Genomic DNA, 25,160 nt, shown 5'->3' with positions numbered 1-25,160 from the left:
CCTTGGTGCAATATACTGGCATGAAGTGGTATATAAGTCTAAGTGCTGTTCCTATTGCTATCAATTTCTTACATTGCTTCCATTTATGAAAAATCATTGACAAATCAATAGCAGGAATCATTGTGACCATCTGATCTAATAATTTTTCCAGTTATGGCACAGCCACAAAGTTGGTACACAAAAAATATGTGCTAATCTGTTTGTAATTTCATAAAGCTGGTCTACAAAACATATAATTAGTATGGTATATTTTTAGCCAATTTGGTGTAGTGGATAAAGGCACCAGTTTAGAAACTGGGAGGCTACATGCTAGTGATACCTTAGGCACAATACCAACTGGGTGATTTTGGACCAGTCACTCTCTCTCAGCCCATTGGAAGAAGGCAATGGCAAGCCATTTCTGAAAAACCTTGCCAAGAAAACTACAGAAACTGAATACAGTTTGTCAGCAGAAGCCTACACTGACTCAAAAGTAAATACCCCCACCCCAAAAGATGCATCTGCAGAGAATTATTTGTGCATTATTTTGATGTTTATTTTTTTCTGATGATATTCTGAAATGAATATAAAAGAAACTCTGTGTCTACAGCTACATTTGCTTCCTATTATATTTTTTAAAAAACAAAGTTTGCTATGAAAAATTCTGAATGATTCTTATATAGATATTGCATGTGGTATAAGCAGGTCATTTCAAAGGTAGATTAGGTTGGCATTAAATTCAAATATATGCTTTCGAGAGGTGTGACATCAGCAAGTTTATGATAATGAAGAAAATTTATGGAATAACTCAGTACAAAAAATAATGTCAAATCTTCACCCTGACCTTTGGAATAAATACAATTACACTTTTCAGTTCCTAAATATTTTAGCACTTTACATTTTTATGAGTTTTAGGCAGAATATAATTTAGTCTATTTTTAAATTAAGATCAGTACGAGATATTTCTGGATATATTAAACCTTTACTCACAGGTTAAAATCTGAAAATTATAGTGGAAACAGGCAGGTTTTTAACTATAGCTATAAAACCAAGCTCTTAGCTAATAAAGTTTATATATACACACCTACATGTTTATAATATTCAGGTTCATAGAGGGATGCCCATAGGGAATGTCAAAAACTCAGCAGCTGTGATTATGTAATTGAAGCTTTCACTCTCCACCTTAACATTTTAGACATTCACATACACACACACACACACACACACACACAACCCTTGGACACACAATTGTTGCCCTTGCATCCATGAAGTTCTACTATGGTTAAATTGTTTGTCTTACAACACTACTTGTTCATATACTGCTATTATTTATGTGCAATAAACTTTAACATTAGTGGTTAATTTAGTGACTTTAGAATTTACTGGCTTGCTTATTATGTCGTTATTCTCAAGATAATGTCTAATCATTTCTTGATTTGAAATGCAGATAATGTTTAATAAAGTCACACATACCCAGAGAAATATATTTTGTTGAGGTTTAAGTGCTGCAGCATCTATCAAACGCTGGGCCATAACTTGCAGCGCTGCAGTTGCCAATCTGTATTTCATCAAAGACAGCAATAGCAAGTGCCAGCAGCAACTCAGAAGACAATGATAAGATTCAGCTTTAGACTCAAAGCACCAAGCAAATATCTTCTAAAGAACCAAAAGTGTCTTTGTCTTAAAGATCCTTAGATCTAAACTAGAGATCATGCCTCGAGGGATCAAAATTATGTCTCCAGTAAAATAACAGGGAATTTGAGTGGACAGAGGTAAGAGTTCAGGGTTGACCTTAAGTCATTGATATAAGAGCATCAATATTCCGTCACTTTTATTATATCCACAGGGGCTTGCTCAGTAGTTAACTCTATTAGGGAAGGATAGTTGGAAGAGTATACTCTATTCAAGATATCTAGAAAATATTTTTGCACAGATCTGCTTGGAGTTAAATATATGCAGGGGTGGACTGCTGGGGGTTCGCACGGGTTCGGGTGATCCTCTAGCTAGTATTCTGCCCAGTTTGGCACCCCCCCCCCCCCCAATGACTGGTCCTGCCTACCCTGCCCTGCCCACCCCTACCCTCCTAGGAGTCTCCATACAGCCCGTTCATCTTGCCAGATACGTGCGGGGCCCGCGTGGAGGCTTGGGAAGGGGGAAAACTGGCCTACTGGAGGTTCCAGAAACAGGCCTTTTTCCGGCCTCCAGAGGGTCTCCGGAGCCTGGGGGAAGCAGTTTTTGCCCTCCTGGAGGCTCGAGAAAAGCCTCTGGAGCCTGGGGAGGGTGAGAAACAGGCCTACTTCTGGAAGTCCAGAAACAGGCCTGTTTCTGGCCTCTGGAGGGTCTCCGTAGCCTGAGGGAAGCAATTTTTGCCCTCCCAGAAGCGCAAGGAAAGCGTCAGGAGCAGTGGTGGGTTTCTGCCGGTCCGCACCGCCTCAGGAGAACTGGTTGGTGAAATTTACTAATCCGGTGAGAGGAGGTTCGACCAGTAGACCCGGAAGTAACTTCTGGAACACCTGCCCCGGCCCTGTCGCTCGCTCGCTCGCTCACCCCTGCCCATCCGGAAGCCGTGTGATAGCTTTCTACTGGATTCCCTCTGTCCTGCCTCCTCCGATCTCCCAAAGTTCTTTCTTCAACATGTGATAGCTTTCTACTGGATTCCTCTCTGTCCCGCCTTCTCCGATCTTCCTAATTTCAGCCCTTAATCCTCCAGTTGTCTGTTTCTGGGAAGTTTTCCCCTCTCTTCCCTCCCCACCTTCATAGGAGTCCCAAAATTTTTTGCCACATGGCTTGGGGTTTGTCTGATCATGTGACTGAGTGATGTCAAGTTGGCCATACCCGCCCGATCACATGACTGCCAAGTCACGCCCACACTGCTCTGGAGCCTGGAAAGGGTGGAAAATGCCCCTCCTGCCATGGTGCAGGAAGCCAACTAGGCCACACCCACCATGGCCACGCCTACCCAGCAACGAGGCAGTTTTTTTAAGCCCATCCCTGAATAAATGTTCCTTGGATCAACCCTGGCTTCTGGTATTATGAGCAGGGAAGACAAGATATTCTTCAAGCACACCCAGAAAACAACCAGGATTCATTAGCTGACTGGATTAGACCCCTTTAACGGATCCTGAATCATCACAGAGTCTTGTAGCTGCTACCAGTCTAAAACTGACCACATATTGATCTGTACTGAAAGCAAAGTTACAGAAAGCTTTTCTATTTTAAAGTAACCCACCCAGACTGAACAAGTAAAAAACTAGTATGGGGTCTGCTTGCAGGCACAGTTCTGGATATAATTGGGATAAATCCATCATGCTGATGGTGGACTTTAGATCCTGAGCCATTTCTGACTGGCTGACCTCAACCTGGACATTCCTCAAGGCAGAAATACAGTTGTTATTGCATAGAAGCTGTGGGATATTTCTTTACTCATCTCTATTTTGTGTACTTTTATAGACTCCAATCCTGCAACTCAAACTCACTTTTGGAGAAGTTTATAAGGTAAAGGTTCCCCTCACACATATGTGGTAGTCATTCCTGACTCTAGGGAGCGGTGCTCATCTCTGTTTCAAAGCCGAAGAGCCAGCACTATCCGAAGACGTCTCCGTGGTCATGTGGCCTGCATGACTAAATGCTGAAGATGCACAGAACACTGTAACCAAAGATGGTTCCTATTTTTCTACTTGCAGTTTTACATGCTTTAGAACTGCTAGGTTAGCAGAAGCTGGGAGAAGTAACAGGAGCTCACTCCATTATGTGGCACTAGGAATTTCAAACCGCCAAACTGCCAACCTTTCTGATCGACAATCTCAGCATCTTATCACTGAGCCACCGCATTCATAAAACTTAATAATAATAAAGTTATTGTGCGCAGGCTGACCATCTTAAAGAAAACAAGGGAATTGTAAAGGAATTGGGAGGCAGAAGAAAGTTGATATTTTAAAAAAATACCTTAACAAATTTTCAGATATCTACTGGGTTAATAGATTTTGCTGCACTGTAATGTGATTTATTTCCTGCTTTTACATATCTTATAGCAATATAGTTTATAAAAGGGCCTGTGATTTTTGCTTAACAATAGAAACAGCATATTTATTGTAATTAAATATATAAGCTTCCACCTAGGACTGGGCAGCAATTCAGATTTGAAGTAAAAAGGTGATTTGTTCTGCATTGTGACCCGACAAAAGCGCGAACGTCAAAAGCGCGCCGACAACAGCGCGCCGACAGAAGTGCGATTTAAGTTAAGGTTAGGTTTAGGGTTAGGTTTAGGGTTAGGTTTAGGGTTAGGTTTAGGGTTAGGTTTAGGGTTAGGTTTAGGGTTAGGTTTAGGGTTAGGTTTAGGGTTAGGTTTAGGGTTAGGTTTAGGGTTAGGTTTAGGGTTAGGTTTAGGGTTATTTTTAGGGTTAGGTTACAGCGCGCTTCTGTCGGTGCGCTGTTGTCGGCATGCTTCAGCGCTCATTCGTCGGCGCGGTTTTGTCGGCATGGTTTTGTCACCGCGGTTTAGTCAGGCACGCTTTTGTCGTTCGCACATCTGTGGTGGAACCGTTCTGCATTTGGGTGCATACATCACTCCTACCAGCATCTTCTTAAATCAAAGTATCTTTTGCTGAAATCATAGCACACCCATGAAAATGTTCAGCTTCTTTCCATGAAGTGTGATGCATATGCCCACACAAGCTCTGAATCACCTGTTTTCCATTCAAATTTGAATTGTTGCGCAGCTTTACTGCTCCAATTGTTTGTCTGTAGTAGCGAGCTTCATGCTTTAAATAACTGCTGCTTCTGTTCCTTTTGTGCTCTTCTTTGCTTTGTAAGATATTGGGCAGTTCATCTTTCTCCAATTCACTGAAAGGATCCTATTTCACTACAGAGTGTAGGAATGTGCGAAAATGGAAAAAGGGATTTTGCTCCAAGTACAGAACAAAAGCATTGTGCCTTTGAACTTCACCCAAACTATTCCAGCCACATAATGATCCTGCCAAAAGCAAAGCTCAGATAATTTAGATTGATTTGAGGTTTTGGTTGAGCCAAAATCTTAAAGGGCGAGTAGAGTAAGTCTGGTGCACGCTATCACTCTCTGCTTTGCTCCACTTGGTCTGTGCATCAGCATCCCAGCTCCTTTCTCCCCTGTGTCTTCTATTACACTTTCCATTACACTTTCTTCCAAGCCCTTCCCCACTCTTTCTTTTCCCTTTCTTCCCTTCTGTTGTTGTCTAGCACCTACTTGATGGACCTGCCTATCTTTCTATTGCCATGGACTTTGCACCCACTCAGCACATCTGCTCTATTTCTCCACTGAAGCGTGCACTGACGTTCTTTTTCTCATCCATCTGCCCACTCGGATGGGGCATGTGGAACTGACAGATATCTTTGGAGATAGATGATCCCCACAAGTAGCCTGACCTCCAGCCATGTAGGGCTTTAAAGGTGATAACTAACCCTTTGAATTCCACTGGAAAACATACAGGCAGCCCATACAGCTTGTGTAGTATGGTGTGTTATATAGATGAGCTTTAAAGTATCCAAGACTGCACATAATCCTGCATTCATAGATGAAACTTCCAAATAGTCATCAAGGACAGCCCCAAGCAGACCACATTGCACTAATCTATCCAGGAAGTGAATAACTGAACAAAGCTTCCTAGTCCAGGAACATACACAACTTACACACAAGATGAACCCATGCAAAGCTCCCCACTCCTGGCTGTGGCTGCCACCAGCCCTTTGGGGACTTCACTTTGGAGAATGGGTCTATGGGAATGCCAACATTATAAGAGTTAAATTGGCCTGGTGTGTGTGTGAGAGAGAGGAGACTAAAGCCATTTGGTATTGCCAGGGTTGTGCTGCAACCTGCAACAGATCCTGTGATATTCCTTGATTTATACAAAGAATGAGTTGCACATCATTCCTGCAGTAACTACTGTGTTTCCCCGAAAATAAGACAGGGTCTTATTTTGTTTTGCCCCCCCCCCCCAAATAAGCACTTGGCCTTATTTTGGGGGAGGTCTTATTATTTTTAAGGTGCAGGAGACAGCAAGCGTGGCCACCTCATAGCTGCTGCTGTGATGCAATATTTTCGGGGAGGGCTTATTTTTGGGGAAACAGGGTAACTACTTTTGGTAAGCTTGGCTTTACTCAAGGGTGATTTCAGAGCAGCATCCTAGATGTAAACACAATCTGATTTAATAGAAATCAATTTTTTTCTTGAATCAAAGAAGAGAAACTCATACCATTCTCCCATTGATAGCAAGGATGCTTAAACTCCCATAGACAATTCTCTGTCCTTGAGGATATGCAAATAGATTGCATCATGTCTTTTTTCTCTCCATCTGTTTTCTTCTTTTCTTTCTTTGTCTACTGCAATTGCTTATACAGGTAGTCCTTAACTTATGGCCACAATTGAGTCCAAAATTTCTTTTGCTAAATGAAACATTGTTAACGTGTGTTTTGCCCTATATTAGCAAAACTCTTAGCAAAATTTCCTAATTATAGAATCCATGGTAGAAAAAACAAACTCTAACTCTATGACTTTTCTTGCTACAGTTGTTAAGTGAATCACTGCAGTTGTTAAGTTAGCAACACATTTGTATAGTGAATGGTTGAAAAGTGAATCTGCCCTTCCCATTGACTTTGCTTGTCAAAAAGTCACAAAAAGTGAACACATGACCCTGGGACACTGCAACCGTCATAAATATAATTGTCAGACCTGTAAACCATCTTTTCTTGTTGGATTTCAGGCGTGCTTTACTTTCTATTGCGGGAAACTGGAAGGGGGGATTATGTGGAATTGGACGATGTGTAGCCATAATGACATTCTTCTCTGAAAGTCAAGGTCAACTTTGTCTCTGCACCTGGTCGGATCTGGATGGGAGGAATCTTTCTTCGTGGCAGTGAAAAATTGGACCATGTGATGAACTTGTGGGTGTTGGGACAGGATCTTCAAAAGGGAGGGAAAACCTGGAAGCTTTCAGATTCATGTTTTCCCAGATGTGCCAACATGGCTCTTTTAATAAATTGGAACCTTGAGTAATATCTTGCCTCGAATTCTTATTTTATTTTGGATGCTATTTGGAACTCTGACATATAACGATCAAGTGTCTGAATTTTGATCATGTGACCATGGGGATGCCGCAAAGACAGTAAGTGTGAACAATGTTCATAAGTCACTTTTTTCCAGTGCCATTGTAACTTCGAAGGGTCACAAAATGAATTGTTGTAAGTCAAGGACTACCTGTACTCTTAGCAAAATTTCCTAATTATAGAATCCATGGTAGAAAAACCAAACTCTAACTTTTTTTCTAAGTACTGGACAAAACTTTAGTCACTGATGGTATTTCCTTGGAGAGTAGTTTGAGTGTTATTCCTTATGACAACGAACAAACCATCAGTTGTCAAATGGCAACACAAATTGTTTGTCAGCCTAAGGACTGGCAGCACGAGGCAATTAATAAATTGGGGTATAAAGGCGAAGTGAGAAATGCATAGGTATTGCAGCTACCCAAATTGCAGAGATATAATTCCTAATGTCTTTTTGGAGGGAAGTTTCAAGGTGACTCTTGTTCACTTGCAGAGTTCTTGTAAAGTGTATTTCCCACAAGACAGTTGCTAGGCAAAATTTTAAGAGCAGCTCAAGCCCAACCAACTTTCCATCTGTGAAATAAATACAATGCGGAGAGTTATTTCTGTTTCCCTTTAACAAGGACTTTGTGTGGAATCATCCCAAAAGAATGTGTCCCTCACACTCAAGGAAAACAGAAACTGTTCACCACATTAGATTGTGCTTGAACAGATGGTAAATTGTTAGGATTTATTATTGCTAACTAATGGAGTGGGGGGCGGGAGGGCGGGTGGGGGCTGGGTCCCCGAGTTAACCCCACACTTGCAATATAATGAAGTGATACGATGAAGGCAGCATGATGCTTTAATGAAGATTAGTAGACATTTCTGAGCTGGAACGGTAATAGTTTGGTTCCTCACTCCAGTCTCAAGTTTTTTTAAACTTTTGCTACAGCTGTCCAATTTATAAGAGACAGTCTTGACTGTCTGTCTCCAAAAGTCTGTAATTATTTTTTATTTTTTTTACAAATTGGGCCTTTGGGATAAATTAGCCGGATGCCTTTTCAACACGTGGTTAACCTGATATTTTAGCTCCCTCCTTTAAATTTCTATTACCTAACTAGGAATGCTTAGATCAGTAGACCTGACCTAGCTGGAGAGAACCAAATTAGAAAATGCAGCCCAAGAGATAAATTGTTCAGCAGATGCATCTTCTCTTTAGTGCACAGGCATTCCAGATAAGTTAGTGGCTACTAAAGCATGTCTGAAGTGAAGGAATCCCAGAAGAGATTTCTATGGAAAATACTATGGGGGCGCCAGAATGATGTAGTGCAGGGGTGTCAAACTTGATTTCATTGAGGGCTCCATCAAGATTGTATTTGACCTCAGCGGGAGGCAATGTGGGTGTGGCCAGGTTGAGTGCCAGTTCAACACCACTCGTGTTGCAGGCACCAGTGGTGGCCTGGGCGGGGCTGGGGGGGGGCATTCTCCTGCAGCCCTCTGTCAGTGAAAACTGACCTTGGGAGGGCCGAATGTGGCTCTGCTGAGCTCCATTTTCACTGGCAGAGGGGTGCAGGAGCCCATCACGGCTGAAAATGGAGCTCAGGGGAGCCACAGGAGGCCCTGTCGAGCTCCATTTTTGCTGGCAGAGGCACTGCAGGCTGGTCCTTCGCTGTTTCCAGGGAGGCCCCGTGTGCCAGATCTAAGTACCTCGCAGGCAGGAATCAGCCTGCAGGCCTTGAGTTTGACACTCCTGATGTAGTGGTTAAGTCATCAAGCTAGAGATCAGGAGACCGTGAATTCTAGTTTTGCCTTAGGCACAAAGCCACCTGGGTAATCTTGGGCCAGTCACTATTTCTCAGCCCTAGGAAGAAGACAATGGTAAACCATCCCTGGAAAACCTTGCTAAAAAACTACGGGTCTTGTCCAGGCAGCTGCCAGGAATCAAGACTCCTCAAAGGCACACAAAATGAAACACAGTAATATGATGAAGAATAGAATTGAACCAAATGCTACAAACACTCATACTCAAGGGATAAAAAGAATGAAAAAAAAAACAAATGCTGTGAGAATATGGAAAAAAGGGTAAGATAGAGGTACAGATGATAGAAATGGCAAATCTTAAACTATGCATGTGGATTGCTTGTGGAATGGCTAAACATCTTCTTTAATGTGTGGGTGAGGGTGACATCTGTGTGTAGCAATTGGAAAAAAATGCTGTTATTGTTCTCACATGAGAACAATTGAAAGGTAGCAAGAGGGAATGAAAATCTACAGGGAAATTAAATTGCCCAGAAAGGTCTTTGACAGAATTCTGATTAAAAGGTTATGAGAAGTGACAATGAGCAACATTTGGGAAGTGAAGTCATTTTTATGCTTAGCTGGGGCTGTGCAGACTGAATATTTGTTCTTTAGAAAATCTTTGAGCAGTGCATGAGTGTGAGAAATAAAGTTTACAGTATTTTGTAGATTTAAAGAAAGCGTAAATAAAGTGAATAGGATTGAATTACTGCGTGTTTTGAACAATGCTGAAATTGAAAGCTACTTGTGAATGCAGTAAGAGTGGTATATGCTGGAAGTAAAAGATGTGAGAATAACTAGAATGCTTAGTGAATGATTTAACACTGATCAGAGAATAAGACAAGAAAGCATGATGTACCACTGGTTGTTTAAGGCATTTATGATTGTATGTAAAAATACACATATAAGGGATACTTACATTTCAGGTGGTGGGGAATGCCAACATATGCAGTTGATCTTGTTTTTGAAATGCGAATCCAAATGATTTGCAGTAAATGTGCATTTGCAAGTTATATATACAGTACATAATAAAAATCATAGCAAGAAGATCATGGTGACCAGAATTGAATACCAAAAAGATGTAAAGACTCTAGGAAGAGAGCAGAAAAGAGCAGCAAAGATGATAAAGGTCTGGAAGCTAAACCATATGATGAACAATTGAGGGAACTAGGTATGTCTAGTTTAATGAAGAGAAGGACCGGGGCTGACATGCTAGCAGTCTTTCAGTACTTGAGGACCTGTTATGAAGAAGAAGCAACTTATTCTCCAAAGCACCCAAGGGCAAGAAGTAGTGGATTGAAGATCATTTAAAGAGAGAACTAAGGATAAATTTCCTAATAGTGAGAACAATTAATCAATTTGCTCTGAAAGTTGTGGGTGCTCCATCACTGGAGGTTTTCAAGAAGAGACTAGAAAACAAACTGGACCACAAGACCTCCAAAGTGCCTTCCAAACCTATTATTCTGTGTTCTATGATGAATGTATGTATCTTGGTGTAATGTTTATCGTTACAGATAAAATGAATGGAGGAATTTTAAGATGTGAAAATGCTGGTGGAATGATATGTTTACCAGGAATGAATGTTGAGATGAAGGAATGGGATTGTGAAAATGTCAAACTTTGCAGAAATGGCAAGAAATTTCAGAGAAAAAACCAAAATGTTTCTGAAAGAAAAGGAAACTTTACATGGACTTTTTGCTGGAAGTGTAAAGAAATTAAATGATAATTTATGGATTTGAAGATTAAGACAGACTTGGATTACATGAGGGGCTGAAGAGATTTAGCATCTAAGAGGGAGCAGGAACAATGAGATTATAATTATCTCTTGAAAAGGTTAAAAGTCACATATATATTTAATCTTTCTTTCTCTCTGTCTTGTCTCTTATTCTATGCAAAAATCCTTAATCAATATTTTTAAAAACAGAATGAATATTGAGATACGCAATTGTGTCTATACACAAGAACACTCCTCTGCCCATTTTGTTATATGAAAGTGAGAATTGTTTATGTATTATGAGAAAAATCAAGCAAGCCAAGTGTAGTAGGAATGGGTCCCAAAAGTGTTTTTCAAAAAGGCAACTGGATTTTTGCAGAATTTGTAATTCTTCTAAGGTGACCAGAAATAAAAGAAAGCAGGATAGTGTCTTCTTACAAGCTCAGTTTGTAGCATGCAGTCCATGGTGCTCTCTAAGCATGGTTGTTTTCTTGCAGGTGACAAGGCAATACCATTATCATCATTCTAGCACTGATGATGTTACCTAGTTGGGTAATGTAATGTCTGCAAGAAAACAATCAAGCTCAGACAGCTCCTGAGCTACAAATATTCTTTCCATTGGTGTCAGTTTGTACCTTTCAGAGATTCAAAGATTAAGTGTGAGTTGGAGCTGATGAATTAAAATGTAATTACTCTGGTTGCTCCTCAGATAGTATAATAGTGTTGCATTTAAATTTCTATAGTCCTGACCAAAGGAAGACAAAACAACTATGTGATCACTGTAAAATCAGCAGCGAGGCAGAGAAGCAGGGAAAGAAAGCTTGTGGCAAACATTTAAAAGTCAGGTCATCCGTTTTGTCTGACCACAGCAGTTTCCATGTTGCCTGGCGAGATACTTACATGATACATTTTATTTCACAGTAGAAACAAACTTGTGTTTAAAAAAATGGCTGTTTGTAATAGGTTGGGTTCTCTGTCTGCAGCAAAGTCCTCAGGGAGGATTTCTCTTGCATAATGTTGGCCCTGTAGACTATTAAAAGCATAATTGATTAAGATGGCTAATTATTGCTGATTCTTAATAAACAATAGACATCGCAGAGCATTTGCTCTGGCTCAATTTAACAAACCCTCACCCCGTGCACACACACACTGCGCATGCACCCACCCCACCCCCACCATGTGCATGTACCCTGCTCCATGCATGTGCCCCCCATGCATGTGCATGCACCCCTGCACACCCACGCCCCCTGTGCGTATGCAGCAGAGAATCAAAGACCACTGGCCAGCAAGAGGCGTGCACCCACACGTGGTGGAGCTGAACTGGGGCAATGGCTTGCATGATGGCGCTGCATGCCATCACAGCCATAGGGCAATGGTCCCCAAACTTTCTGGCACTAGGGACCAATATCAGGGGGGAAATGGTCTTCCATGGACAGGGGGGATGTTTCACATGCAAACTAGATCCGGCACATGCACAGATGAAGCTTCACTTGGATCATGGATCAGGACCAATCTGTGGGCTGAGGGTTGGGGACCCTTGCCATAGAGGGTGTTCAACATGTCCAGTCCATTTCTAATTGAGTCTGCCTGAAATATTAATTCTGCCTCTCTCATAACGGAATTCCCAGGGGCGCAACCAACAATGAATGGTACGTCTCCTATCTTTTAGCAGACCATAAAACACTGTCACTCATAAAGTAGCCAAATTCTGCTAGTAGAGTGAGGCAATAAATATTGTTAGGTAAGTTCCCCGTTGGGAGAGCGAGTACATTCAGAGAAGCGTTGTGAGAGTAGTGTTGGAGAACACACAAAACAGCATAAAGAGACACTGCAGTTTAAATAGGCTTTTACTTTCATGGAAATAGAGGTATCAGAGTCCATCAAACAGTCCAAGTCATACACAGATAAGACAGTCAGTCATCAATGTCTGTCAGTTAAGGGATAATCCAAATAACATAGTCCATAATCATACAAACAGTCCGGTACTCAAAGTTTGCTAGCAGTTGCAAAACTTACAATAGCTCACGGCACTTTCTAACAGCCAGCTTCCCAAAAACTCAGATCAGATCAGCCCAGCATCTAACAAACAGAGAGCTAACAGTCATTCTGGCTCCCTCTTATGGCCTATTGGGGAAACAGCAACCAATCACATTTTACAGTATGATTTAAAGAAACAGGTATAGCATTGTTACATGATTTATATATTGCAAACCCAACCATTAGATTATATTCCTAACAAATATTGTCCATAAAAAGGCATTTCTTTGATACCTTCACTTTTGTCTCCTCTCCTCTTTTCTTTCCTTCCTTTCTTCCTCACTAACTTATTTAACTTTTTAATTAGTTTTTTTAAATGTATATTTTACAAATTTTATGTGTATACACACACACACACACACACACACACACAAAGATTACAATAAATGTTATTATATCATACCATTCCAAGAAATCAAGTCTTTTTGCTAACATTTGAGGGTTGTAGTGGTCTTTCAGTACAAGCCAAAGACACCTAACAGATTCTGGATGAAAACATGACCAAAAATACAGGATGTTGGGGGAAGGGGTTTCCTTCTTTTTCTCTCTCTTTAACTGTTGTGTCATTAACAGTTTGCCACTGTCAAAATGATTCCTTTAATACAGGGATGTCAACCTCAAGGCTCGGGGGCTGGATCAGATTCGTGGGGTGCTTAGATCTGGCCCATGGGGCTGCCCTGGAAATAGCAAAAGACCGGCCAATAGTGCCTATGCCAGTGAAAAAGGATCTCGGGAGGGTGGTGGGTGGCCCTCCCAAGCTCCATTTTCACTGGCAGAGAGTTGCAGGAGGCCATCACAGCCAAAAATGGAACATGAGAGGGTTGTAGGCAGTCCAGCTGGTGTTCATGCACATGATAGCGCCAGAAACCAAAAGAGCAGCTCCCTGCCACGCATGCACATGCCGGGAAGCTGAGCTTCTGGTTTCTGGCATGTGCATGCATGCTGGACAGCTAGTCTTTGCGCGTGCATATGCATGCTGGGGAGCTGCTGTTCCGGTGCATGCACAGACACACTTCTATTTCAGCACTCGGTGCCAAAAAGATTCGCCAACACTGCTATAAGCCATGAACCAATGATCTAGATCAGAACACCACCACCAGTTATTTTAGGCATGTCTGGGGAGGAATACTTAGCATAATTTTCTTCCCTTTTCACTTAGATTGCAAAGCAGATTTTCCACTTCCATGCAACTATTTGGGGGGAGTGAGGTTCAAGTGAGCTACATGACTCTCTCCCAAATATTTCTGAAATGTTTTTGATGGCCACATCTAATCAAAGGAGAGGACATTGTGGTATTTTGGATGTTGCTGATATACAGCTGCAAGCAATCTATGTCTGGCCTAGAAAGTGTACGTTGTTGGTGTGACTACAACAGACACAGAAGCACCTAAGTTGACAGTTCCTATTGTTGGTAATCAAGGAAACAACTGAGAATGCCTGCAGTAGCTGTCACTGTTGCCGTTAATGAAAATAGCTTTTCCGGCTGTAAAATATGATTCACATAAAGCCAACAGAGATGAAAATTGGTGGAACATTCATAGAGTTTCCTACAAATTTCACACCTTTGTCATTTGGGGCTTCCTGAGCATTTGACTAATGGGAGTTTATGTATGAAAGTCACAGTGGAGAAGAGTTGCAGGTAGAGATCTAACAAAATAGTATTCAGCTGCTCCAATGTTAACAATGATAGCGATATAAATTCTGATGATTTAAGTTGTACTTCCTAAATTTAGAAAACTGCCTATGTTTGTATTTGCCTTGATTAGGATGGGATCCATAAATCGTCGTACTTGAAAAATTGACACACCCTATAATACTTTACATGCATTAGTGGAAAAATAAACTCTGGCCAGGTAATTTTAAATAAAAGGACTCATATTTCAACTCTGCTTGGACAGAGGTCATGGGACAGAAAGAAATGCATGTGAGTAGTGTAGGATTCCAAAATATTGTCTCAGAGTTCTTGAAAAAAAAACTTCTGGAGACATTTCTGGTTTAGAGAAGACCATGCATTTCTATAGATGCAATTCTCTATGCAAAATTGTATTCATTTTTCTATTCTGGCACTGCTTTGATTTAGCTGTTTTTTGTAGTTTGCAGTGGATAATGTTAAAGTATAAAACAAAAAGATATTGAAGTGGCCCTTAGACAAATATGTTTGTTTCTCTAACCATTGAATAGCCTTCACATGAAAAGTATTAGGGGGAATAACTACTGATCAGAAGGGAAAGATTTCCTAATGATAATTCCCTCACCCTGCCACATTTGTGTACCCCACAAGGTTTTCTCTTCCCGTCTTTTGCATCCTTAAAGGAGAGGGGCAAAGCAAAGTCAAATATCATTTACCCCAATATATAAAATTATCTCGTTATCACTTATGGTCAGACTTGGAAAACTAATATGAATGGGCAAAAAAGAAACCATGGGATAGACTTACCGACTCTGACAAAATATATTCCTGTGTTTGCTGCCAAAGTAATTCTCTGTGAGACATTGCAAAATTGTTCATAGATAATACTTAAACTGATATTCAACATGTTGCATGCTTGATATGTACCCTAACCTAAAACCTTCCAGAGGTGGCCAAACTCCTCAATCAAGAGAGAGCTGACATGTATACATCTGGAGGGCCACTGCAGGGTTGTGGAAGTCAACTGTACTCTAAGACTACTCTGAAGTTGGCACATGATAAAATTACCTAATCTTTTACTCTTTTAATTACTTTAATCTTTAATCATTAGCCAAATCTTGGCAGGATCGATGCTTAACTAATAATTTCCTAAAAATATTCAAATTTGTTCAGAAGCAGGAATTAAAATTAAAACATAATTATGCATACTTTGCAGCAACTCTCCTGGCTCCAATTATGCTGTGCATGGTCTTGTTTGCTTTTTATTTCCTTCTCTTTATTTCCTTCCATCATCCTGTTATTGTCCTCAGAGGAGATAAAACTGCCGAGCCCAGAGGCACAGGGCTGGGGGAGGTCCAAAAAAGTCAAAGCAACACTATTGTAAATAAGGGGTAGGGTTGCTCAGTGCCATGGGTGCCATCTTTTTTTTTCTTTATTCCCTTGTGGAGACCCTTAGTTGAGAACAGCTGGATTTCCAAACTCATTGAAAGAGCTATAACTCCATGATGGATTACAATCTCACGATGGAACATAGACACCGGCCTTCAAAAAGGCAGAGTGGAGAAAAAATGTCACAAAGGCCAGTCTGGAGAAAAAATGAATACTAGGTTAAAATCTCTTCAGAAATACTGGCTGGGGAGTAGGTGGTGTGCTTCTGAGTCAGATGTCGTGATGATAGGAGAAAAGGTTCATATAGACTAAACCTTGGCACCAGATTGCAATTTATATCACAGTTGATAAAACATACTTATTAAAAAGCAATTCCCAGTGAGGGCCTAATTTTTTTGTGGGGGAGAGGGAGAGATGTGCTTAGAAAATGCTACTTATAGCCTAAATATTATTCTTTGGTTGTACCAAAAAAAAGGTAGTTTGATTTGAGTAATTTACATTGCTAGGATAATTCTATCCAAAATAAGAAAACAATTACTGGTATATATACAATATGTATGATAACATAATGTATATAATTTATAAATACATTGTATGATGATAGGCAGGCAGGCAGATATGTGATGCAACTTCATCTTGACAATTATGCCATTTTGCCCACTCCCTGTAAAATTGTGTCCCCCTAATTCTGCTTTATGATAAAGATTGAATTGCCAGATGTAGCTGAGAGCAGCCATTGAAATATTTCAAATATGCATGTGCTCCCAATCTTTCTATGTCAGTTCAGATCTATCTCTTATGTACTTTGTTATGCTCTCTGGAAATATTTGTATAGAAAATAGCTTTTAAGAGTATGTAAAACATATATTTGTAGTGGCTGGTACTCTATACTGTTCTACAAAGTGCACTTATAAATAGTGATGTCATCTTCTTGGGGATTGTTTTTACTGTACTATATTAGAAAATAATATTACATTTGAGTTTCACTCTCAGATGCATTGACTACATTAAGCATAGAGATTGAAAGTTTTCCATTTCCATATGTAATTCTCCCATATAAAGAATCCTAAATTTGCTGGGCATCCTGTCCTTCTTTGCAAATTATTTATATAAATACTCTCCCAATTGTACTTTACTTCCCTGAAGTCATTCTACAGTCTAATCTAAATTCATGAGCTTAAAATCACACAACTGCATACAATATTATGGTTTTAACTACCAAGGAATTTTGAGATGATGACTCTGCCAGAACATTTGGGATTTATTTTACTGTTGTTGTTTTTTTTCTCTTTATCAGTTCAGTTTTGCTCACCAAAGCTATAGTTTCTTGAGCTGTTTGTGGACTTAATTACTTCATAGAATCCAGTTGCCATGTGGATTTCACATTTCAATTTATTGTAAACACATCTCTGAGAAGTTGGAAAATCTGCCTTATAAATTCAAGAGAGATTGTGGTCTGCTCACTTACAGCTTCCATTCTTCTACCAGCAAGTCCTCTCTTCTTTTCAGAAGCTGCTATACAATATATTTGCACAGCAATAAGAAACATTGCATTTGCTAGTAATTAGCAATCAATTAACAATCAATTAACAATCAATTAGCCTGTGCATAAAGCAATGTAGAAAGAAATATAAGTAATGTGATTTTGCCTACATATAAGCTAATTTTGTTTATGCTGTTTTTCTAAGGTATTGTTATTCTAAGGCAGTGTTTCCCAAACTTTTGACATATGTGTACCCCTTCTATAATTTTCGTAACGCTGAGTACCCCTCATAAAAAACGCTGAGTACCCCTCATAACTACATAAAAAAATGTAGTTAATGATTTTCATGCTTTCATCCAGAACTTTCTGTAGATCAGCGGGCATCTTACATGTTGCCAAAGCCTCTCTGTGTATGCAACAATGTGTGGATATGACATTTGGAGCAACATTTTGAATTCTTGCAACAAGTCCTTTATTAATTCCGACCATACTTTTTGCTGCATCTGTGCTTATTCCAACACATCTATTCCAATCAATTTTGTTCTCTTGCATACATGTATTCATAACATTAAAGATATCTTCTCCTGTTGTGATATTCCCACGTGATCCCCACCAAACTCCAGTGCAACGCGTACCCCCACCAAACTCTTCCCGTACCCCTGGGGGTACGCGTACCACACTTTGGGAAACACTGTTCTAAGGTGTTGGAGCCTTAGGATTTCTGACTTTGAATATACAGGCAGAGAAGGAACAAGCAATATAGGGCTCATAAGCAGCAATACATCCACTAACTTTTCACTTTGCATCTATTAAACTTTCTGATGCCAATTGTTAGATGGGGTGAATGGATGAGGCAGACTCAGGCTAACAGTAACAACAGCTCTTTATTAGTCAACACTATGTACAATCCAGCAAAGACTCTGTCTGGTAGCAGCCCTTTTATAGGGAGCTGACAGATGTCTTAACCAATCACCTTTGAGTATTTTCCCATCGGATCAGAGGACCTTGGTGGAAACTACCATACTGTTTATCAGTATGTAACACCAATTATCTACATCTTTTAAAACAATCTTTAACTAAAAAATGAATGGCAAGCTGAAAGATTTCAGGCATTAATAGGAAATGAAGATATGGTTTGTTTCAAATGAACCCACCTGCCAAGAGAAAGAAGGAATGCATTCAATGCTCAGGGGCATCTTTGAAGTTTGGCATCTGTTTTGTGACTGGCCATGCCCAGCATTGACAAAACTTTGTGAAGCCCACCCAGTCACGGCTGCCAACAATATGCTCTCCATGTTCTAAATGTGTCCAAACATTAAGTATTTCAGATGCAGACAGTAGCTTCTAGTACTGTTGGCTTGCCAAAACTAGAATTTCATGGACTCACAGAAAGTAAAGAGAATTGAAATAAGTCTGCAACTAAGTCCAATTCATTGCTAGAATGCCTATCTATTTTCTGTTCAGAAACGTACAGAGGAGAAGTCCATAACTTGATCCTAATGACTTTCATCATCTCAAAGTTCTTTTTCATATTCAGACTAAATATCCTTTGTTTTATGGTTAATATTGTAGGAAACGCCTTTCCACTGGGGATAACCTTCTAATAAGCACATAAACCAAGTTGTGTTATAAGGAACGTATATATCAGTTGAATAATTTCCCTGAGACCGCCCCCCAAAAGCTGAATCATCTGCTTGAACCCCTTTCCTCCAAACAATCAGTATTAATACACTAACCCCAAGGAGCACAGGAGGCAAAAGTTATATCTGTATTTTAGAACAGTCATACTATTGGTTTTTTTACTTAAATCAACTTTTCCAACTAGCGCTGGAAAGTATACATATGTTGCACAAATTTTTTGTTTTACCCATTCCATTTTATTGATTTGTATATACATTCAGCTTAGTAAAAAGACTCTCATAGACATTTAGGAACATTTGTAAAAAACAGGCTAGTGATTAGTGCTTTTATTAGGGTTAGCTGATAAGCTTGAGATTATGAGCATCATTTCTCCATTCAACCTGAATCCCTCTCCCAATACTTAACATCCCTGGTTTCTCCAAAGCTTACCACATTAAGTGGAACCATGTGTTTATTTATATATGTCCAATTTAGAAACTGCCCATCTCCTTCACAAAGCAATTCTGGGTGGGGTACAAATAAAATCAAGAGCATTTGTTTCCAAAGTCAAAAATTTGCCATAGCTTTATTTGTCTTCACCCTAGACCACACCAATGGGATATGTAATATTTGTCCACAGTCTTAAAGTCTGCATATTCAGTGGTAAGCTATTTAGACCATATTTTTGGTAATGCTTCTTTATTCGGTCCAAGTAATAGCAGCTTGGGGTGCAGAAAAGTTTTTCTCACAATGCAGGGCCAAAATAATGGGAAAACGTCATTTGGATCCCAAGCAGAGGTTGGCTACAGATTGGCACCAAGTTACAGACAAAAGTGTCATTTTTCAGCCGCTTCTGGTGAAATGATGGGAAAAATAAAGCTTGTATTCCCCCCCCCCCCTTTTCTGGATTCACGAGTATGTTTTGCTTTAATTCCAGACATCAACCATGAGGGTATAAAAATAACTCCTTCACCTCCCTTCGCCTTCATTTCCTCCCCATTGTAATTCTCCACACACCCTTCTCTCCCCGCAACTGCAGTTATGTTAAATCGGCACTCCGACGAAGAAAAGCCTGTGAATGTTATCTTGGAAGTTGCACTTCTGGCGTCTCTACATAAAACCAGCCAGCGCTCATTCAAGAGAGACAAATTCTTGAACAGGCAGCCTGAGGCCGAGGGGAGGGTTAGGGAGGGGAGACAGAAGCACCTTTCCTTTGGAGGGGTGGTGGTGTAAAGAAAGTATCGCTATTAAAGTTTCAGGACTCACCCGCTTCCCTGGTTTCCCATCGATGTTTTCATCATCGCAGCCAGAATCTGAAACTTCTCCTTTCAGAATCCTTGTAAGTTTTCCTTGTGGAGAAAGTTATACCTTGGCATTTCCGTCAAAACTTTCACGCCTCTTGACCGCCCCCGCTCTCCCCCCACCCCAACCCCGGATTAAAAAAGAAGAAGAATTGCAGATGATGGATTCGGCACAATAGAAAGGGAAGCTTTTCCTCGCCGCTCTTTCAATTGACTCCCAAACGCTCTGAAAAAGAGCATGATCTTTCTTTTCTACTTCCTGTATTTATATGAACAGGGGCCGTCAGGAAGAGGCAGTCCTTGGTGGTCAAGGGTGATTTGTTTTCTTTCCTCTACTTTTTTTTTAAACAGGCCCATTTTTAGTCATAAACTTTAACCCTGATGGTTAAAGGCAAAAGGCCTGTGATGATTAGTCACCAGCTCTGTCTGTACCTGCAGAGGAATCCATGAGTTCATCTGGCTTGCAGGTACATTATTGGAAGAGAGGCACTGATTAGCTACAGTTAGTCCCGTAAAGGTTTTTCTACAGCAGAGCAATATCCATCTGCAAATTCCTGACCGTGTATGCAAGGGTGTAACTGGAACCAGATGGAGTCTGGAAACCTTCATGTTTACGTAGGACCTATGAGAATGGAGCTCTTAATTCTGGGATGCCACTTTTCCAATGACGTTACATCAAAATATCTGGGCTTGCTATTGCATGATGAACTAGTATATCATTAGCAAAAGTCCTGATCGGCAGCCAACTAATGTTTTTCTTTGGAATTGCTCTGAAAGTGTTACACCACCTGGATGGCAGAGAAGGATGACCCAGTCTCATGTGCCAAAGCCACTTGCTCCTCCCCATCTCTATAAAGCTTTTTGAAGTCAAGTGTGATCATCTTCATGACCACTGACCTTGAAATATTATTCAGTGGAGCAGTAGAAAGGAGCAAAGAACAGCATTCACCAGTGGTGGGATTCAGAAATTTTTACTACAGGTTCTGTGGGCGTGGTTGGTGGGTGTGGCTTGGCTTGGTCGGTGTGGCAGTGGAAGGATACTGTAAAATATCCATTCCCACCCCACTCCTAGGGAAAAGTTACTGCAAAATCCCCATTCCCTCCTGATCAGCTGGGACTCGAGAGGCAAAGAAGAGATGGAGGTGGGGTCAATCGGAGATGGTATTTACCAGTTCTCTACAACTGGTCAGAACCCGCTGAATACCACCTCTGGCATTCACCTATTCCCATCCTGAACCACAGCCAGTCCCAATATCTCATTCCCCAACTCACATAAAAAAGAAAGCAATATATTCTTATGAGTTAATACTATTGGATTCTCACTGAGGGCCTGGTGCTCTTCTTTAGTTGCAATTTAGCTGGAGCCTTGCTCTCATAAAGGCTTGTTTGCGATGCTGGCAATTAAAGTAGTGGCTGAAATTGGCCTCTTGAGATGGTTCTTAGTAATCTTAGTAGATAATTCCAAGAACTATTCTCAAACATGCATTATTATGGCTTGCCAATCCAATATTTGATGATGTCAAAGACTGAAAGAGTCATCCTAGAGATTAAGCTGCAGGTCCTTGGCCTGAAACTACAGAACAATAGGAACAAAGTTCCTTATTAGAAATACAGGCTAAATGTTGAATCTTACTAATTATTTTTGTACTTTTGTCATTTAAATTGCACTTAAATGAGATTTTTCATTAGCCAAAGTCAACATTGCTGGCAGTAAGAACCCTGTTTGGAAGATGAGACCAAGCAAAAATTCCCACCAATTGATCAGCACCCTACCCCACCCCTAAGCTCTCTGGAGTTTCAGAATTTCAAACATAAAGATACCCCGCAACCGTACCAGAAATAAATTGAATTAGATAAAGGTGGAGGATCACACAAATATAATGATAAGGCTGTGAGGAAGAAAAAACTCTGTGAAGAAGTAACTCTAGACTTTCTTTCACATGATAATTTGATTCCCATAACCATCATCTTGCTATAGCTGTCTCTCAATCAAATGTAAAATGAAATATCTTTTCTCTCTCTTGTTCCTCCTAAGTATCTCCATCTATTGCCCCCAACTTGATTAGATTTATAGAGCATGCTAAGGCTAAAAGGTGGTTTGCTAGTTTGTGTTTCACTGGATCCTTGAACCCAATCAACTTTTAGTTGATTGCTGACTGCACTTAAGTGTGTACTTTGGGAATTCAGTAAAACAGTATAACCAAGATTTAGCATGTTGTATTAAGAGAATCACTATCTGATATGAATATTCTAGAGGGGAAAATACTTCCTGATCCCAACAGGACTTTACAAACAACAATTAAACCAGTTAAATGGGTTACTTTGGGGAGAACTGCCTGAGAAAAAGACCCACCTGCAATTATGCAGTTTGTGGATGGCTATCAGTTCAGGAGGATCAACACAATAAATTCTCTAAATCCATCTCTCCATTCTTTGCTGCACAAATACATTTGCATGTAACACCTTCCAGGTTAGCTAAGAACAGGTCAGTGAAAACCAGCTGTAGTCAAGGACAATCTGAAAACATGCAAGTAAATAAAATAAACCACAAATCATGCCACATCTTTCCCTGTGGTTCCCTTATTGTATCTTGTAACAACATCCTCATTCTGGAAGGCTCACAAGGGCAGAGTTTAATCTTCTGCTAAATGATTCAGAGCACAGTTGAACCAAATGTAGAGACCCATATCTCCATGAAATCTACCACTTTTCACTGTTAACACTTGCAGGACAAATTTCATAATATACTTGATCAAGCCAGTTTTTCCAGTTCTTTCAACACACTTTGTGCAGTGAGACAAGTTCGGTGATTCTTCATCTCCTCCACAGCTGAGGAAATTACTCATCTCTAGCTGTTCCTGTTTTTTAGTTGTCCAGAAAAATGTTCCCCTCTTCTTGTGACACAAGTTTGGCCTTGGATTCAATACAATATTCTTCATCATTGTGGTTACCATTGCAGTTAGGGGCAGGATCTGTTGCCCATTTTAGGTTGGCAGTTTCTTACTTGGGATTATCATTCTAGAGTGGTGGTCCTATTTAAAAACAAAATTAATGCTTTTTTGAACGTGCACTAGTGCTGTGCTATACATAACCCAGTTTAAACCAGGAAAGAGAACCAGGTTTTGAAAACTATTTATTGATTGAATAGTGCTTCTGTCACTATTGGGGGGGGGGTTTATAGGTTTTCCAATGCTTCTACCATTGTGTGTGTGTGTTTCACATACCCATCACCTGGTGTTTTTTTGTTATTGCATTTGTATTTGTATTTTTCCTACCCTCAGTTAGAGCAGCAAATTCAGGACAGCATTCTGCCAGTTTAAAGATTTAAGAGATGCACTTTAATGAGGGTACTGGTTCTGTACTGCAGAGGTTCCCAACCCCCTGGTCCATGGACCGATACTGGGCTCCAGCATGCCAGCAACCAGGCTGCACAAATAAGTGAAGCCCCATCTATGGGTTGCAGGTAGCACGTGAAACTATGCCTCCTCGGGTCCACAGAAAAATCTTTCTCCATGGAACCGGTCTTTGATGCCCAAAAGGTTGGGGGCTGACAGTATCAACACAGAGCGTCTCAGATTTTAATTCAAAGTCCCAAGCAATATTCAGATAAACAATTTGATAGCCTATTCTGCAAATGTTATTAAACTATATACTGTATTTGTTTGTTTGGGGCTTCGTACAACGACCACCTTTTCTTTAATTTGTTCTTTAAATGTTATTGGTGATCTACTCTAGAGCCTCTTCTTCAGCATAACAGAGTTCCAGAGCATCATGGAATTCCTTCTAATATTCACCCGATTTTCCTTTCTGTTATTTTCAGCTTCCTTTGGTTTTGACAAAGAGCAGGTTCTCCCATGTCACTTCTTCTCAGAGAAGCTTTATCTGACTCTTGGAAGGTAAAGAACAGCAACTAGCAGTTAAGGATGGACAGAGACATGCAGAGGAACTGTCTTTGTGGTGCTGCCCTCCCAATTCTGTGCCAGGCTCAGTTGCCTATCCAGAACCCATTGGTTCACAATGATGAGTGGAAGATGCTGTGTGTGTGTGTTTGCGTATAGCCCTCTCTGATATACTTGCACTGTAATGGGTAATGAGTGAGGATTCCTTCTTATCTGCCATAAAAATTCTAATCCAAATGGGCCATAAATCTTTGCCAAGTCCAGGCAAGAAGCCTGAACTAAGACTTCTATGTCTGGAGATTGGTGATTTTCTGCCAAGCCCAGAAGTGAACTGACAAAGGAAGATGGGGGGGGGTTGATTGGCAGGGCTACCTTTTATTTAATGTAGCTCTGTGCTAGCCAGTGAGTTGGATCAAGGAGGATATATCAGGAAGGTACACTCACAGGCTAGCACAGATAAATCAGGCCAAAGGGGCCATTCTCCAAATCAGCATTTTACTGCAGGGCAAGTTTTGCAGTGTTCTGCTAGATACATTTTTTAGCTCAGATTCTGTAACTTCTGAATAACTTTTAAGATCTCATAACTTTAAGATCTCATTTTGCAGGCATTCATTTACAGTATTAATCTAAAATGGTGGTGTGGCCTCTCTTAATTCTGGTAATGCATTTACCTTAAAGCAGTCTTGACTCTACCAAAGTAAAGGCTATCCCAAGTAGCAAGAGTTCCAATTGGTCCTGCCTACAGTATAAAGATTCCTCTTGGATTTGCACTCATGGTTGCCCTGAAAGCCTTTTCCAGGCTGAGGCCATTTAGAACAGGTAGGCCATACTTCTGATAATTCCTAGCTATGAGGATGATGACGATGATGTAGCTAGGCGATGAAATTAATGTTCTCCTTGAAATAATGTCAGCTTGTGAAAAAATAATGAGTCACATTGCTTCTGAATATAGGACACTAAACAATTCATTTTCCAAATATCTGAGTATACTTTTCAAAAAAAATGACAACACTTTCCTATTGTTTTTATACATTTTATTAACGGCGTACGTAAGTATGTATTTATCTTTTTTTCTTTCTCCTGGCAATACTGACTGCTAGGTTTATTATTTTAAATATAAATCTTCTGTTTACAGTAACTACTGGGTTCTGTCCCTGCTTTTCACAATAAAAATAATATTCATGCCAATATTGTCTAATAAATGATCACATTTCAATTTTTCAGTATGACATATAGATCTGTACAAAGAACCCCA

General features: G+C 40.3%; 1 protein-coding gene across 1 annotated transcript in view; it reads right to left on the bottom strand.

The window, feature by feature from the left end:
• Positions 1-20,111, bottom strand: part of RIN3 (Ras and Rab interactor 3) — a 93,965-nt gene extending 73,854 nt beyond the window's left edge. The window contains exon 1 of the mRNA XM_087725689.1: positions 19,972-20,111. Coding sequence (XP_087581815.1) covers positions 19,972-20,006 — 35 coding nt within the window. The 5' untranslated portion in view covers positions 20,007-20,111. The remainder of the gene's footprint in view (positions 1-19,971) is intronic.
• Between the last annotated feature and the right edge of the window lie 5,049 nt (positions 20,112-25,160).

The sequence above is a fragment of the Thamnophis sirtalis genome, unplaced genomic scaffold (assembly GCF_051295495.1).
Source record: "Thamnophis sirtalis isolate CommonGarterSnake01/CBP01778 unplaced genomic scaffold, rThaSir2_p1.2 scaffold_1, whole genome shotgun sequence".
Taxonomy (NCBI): Eukaryota; Metazoa; Chordata; class Lepidosauria; order Squamata; family Natricidae; genus Thamnophis; species Thamnophis sirtalis.
This window is presented reverse-complemented; position numbering and strand designations above follow the sequence as displayed.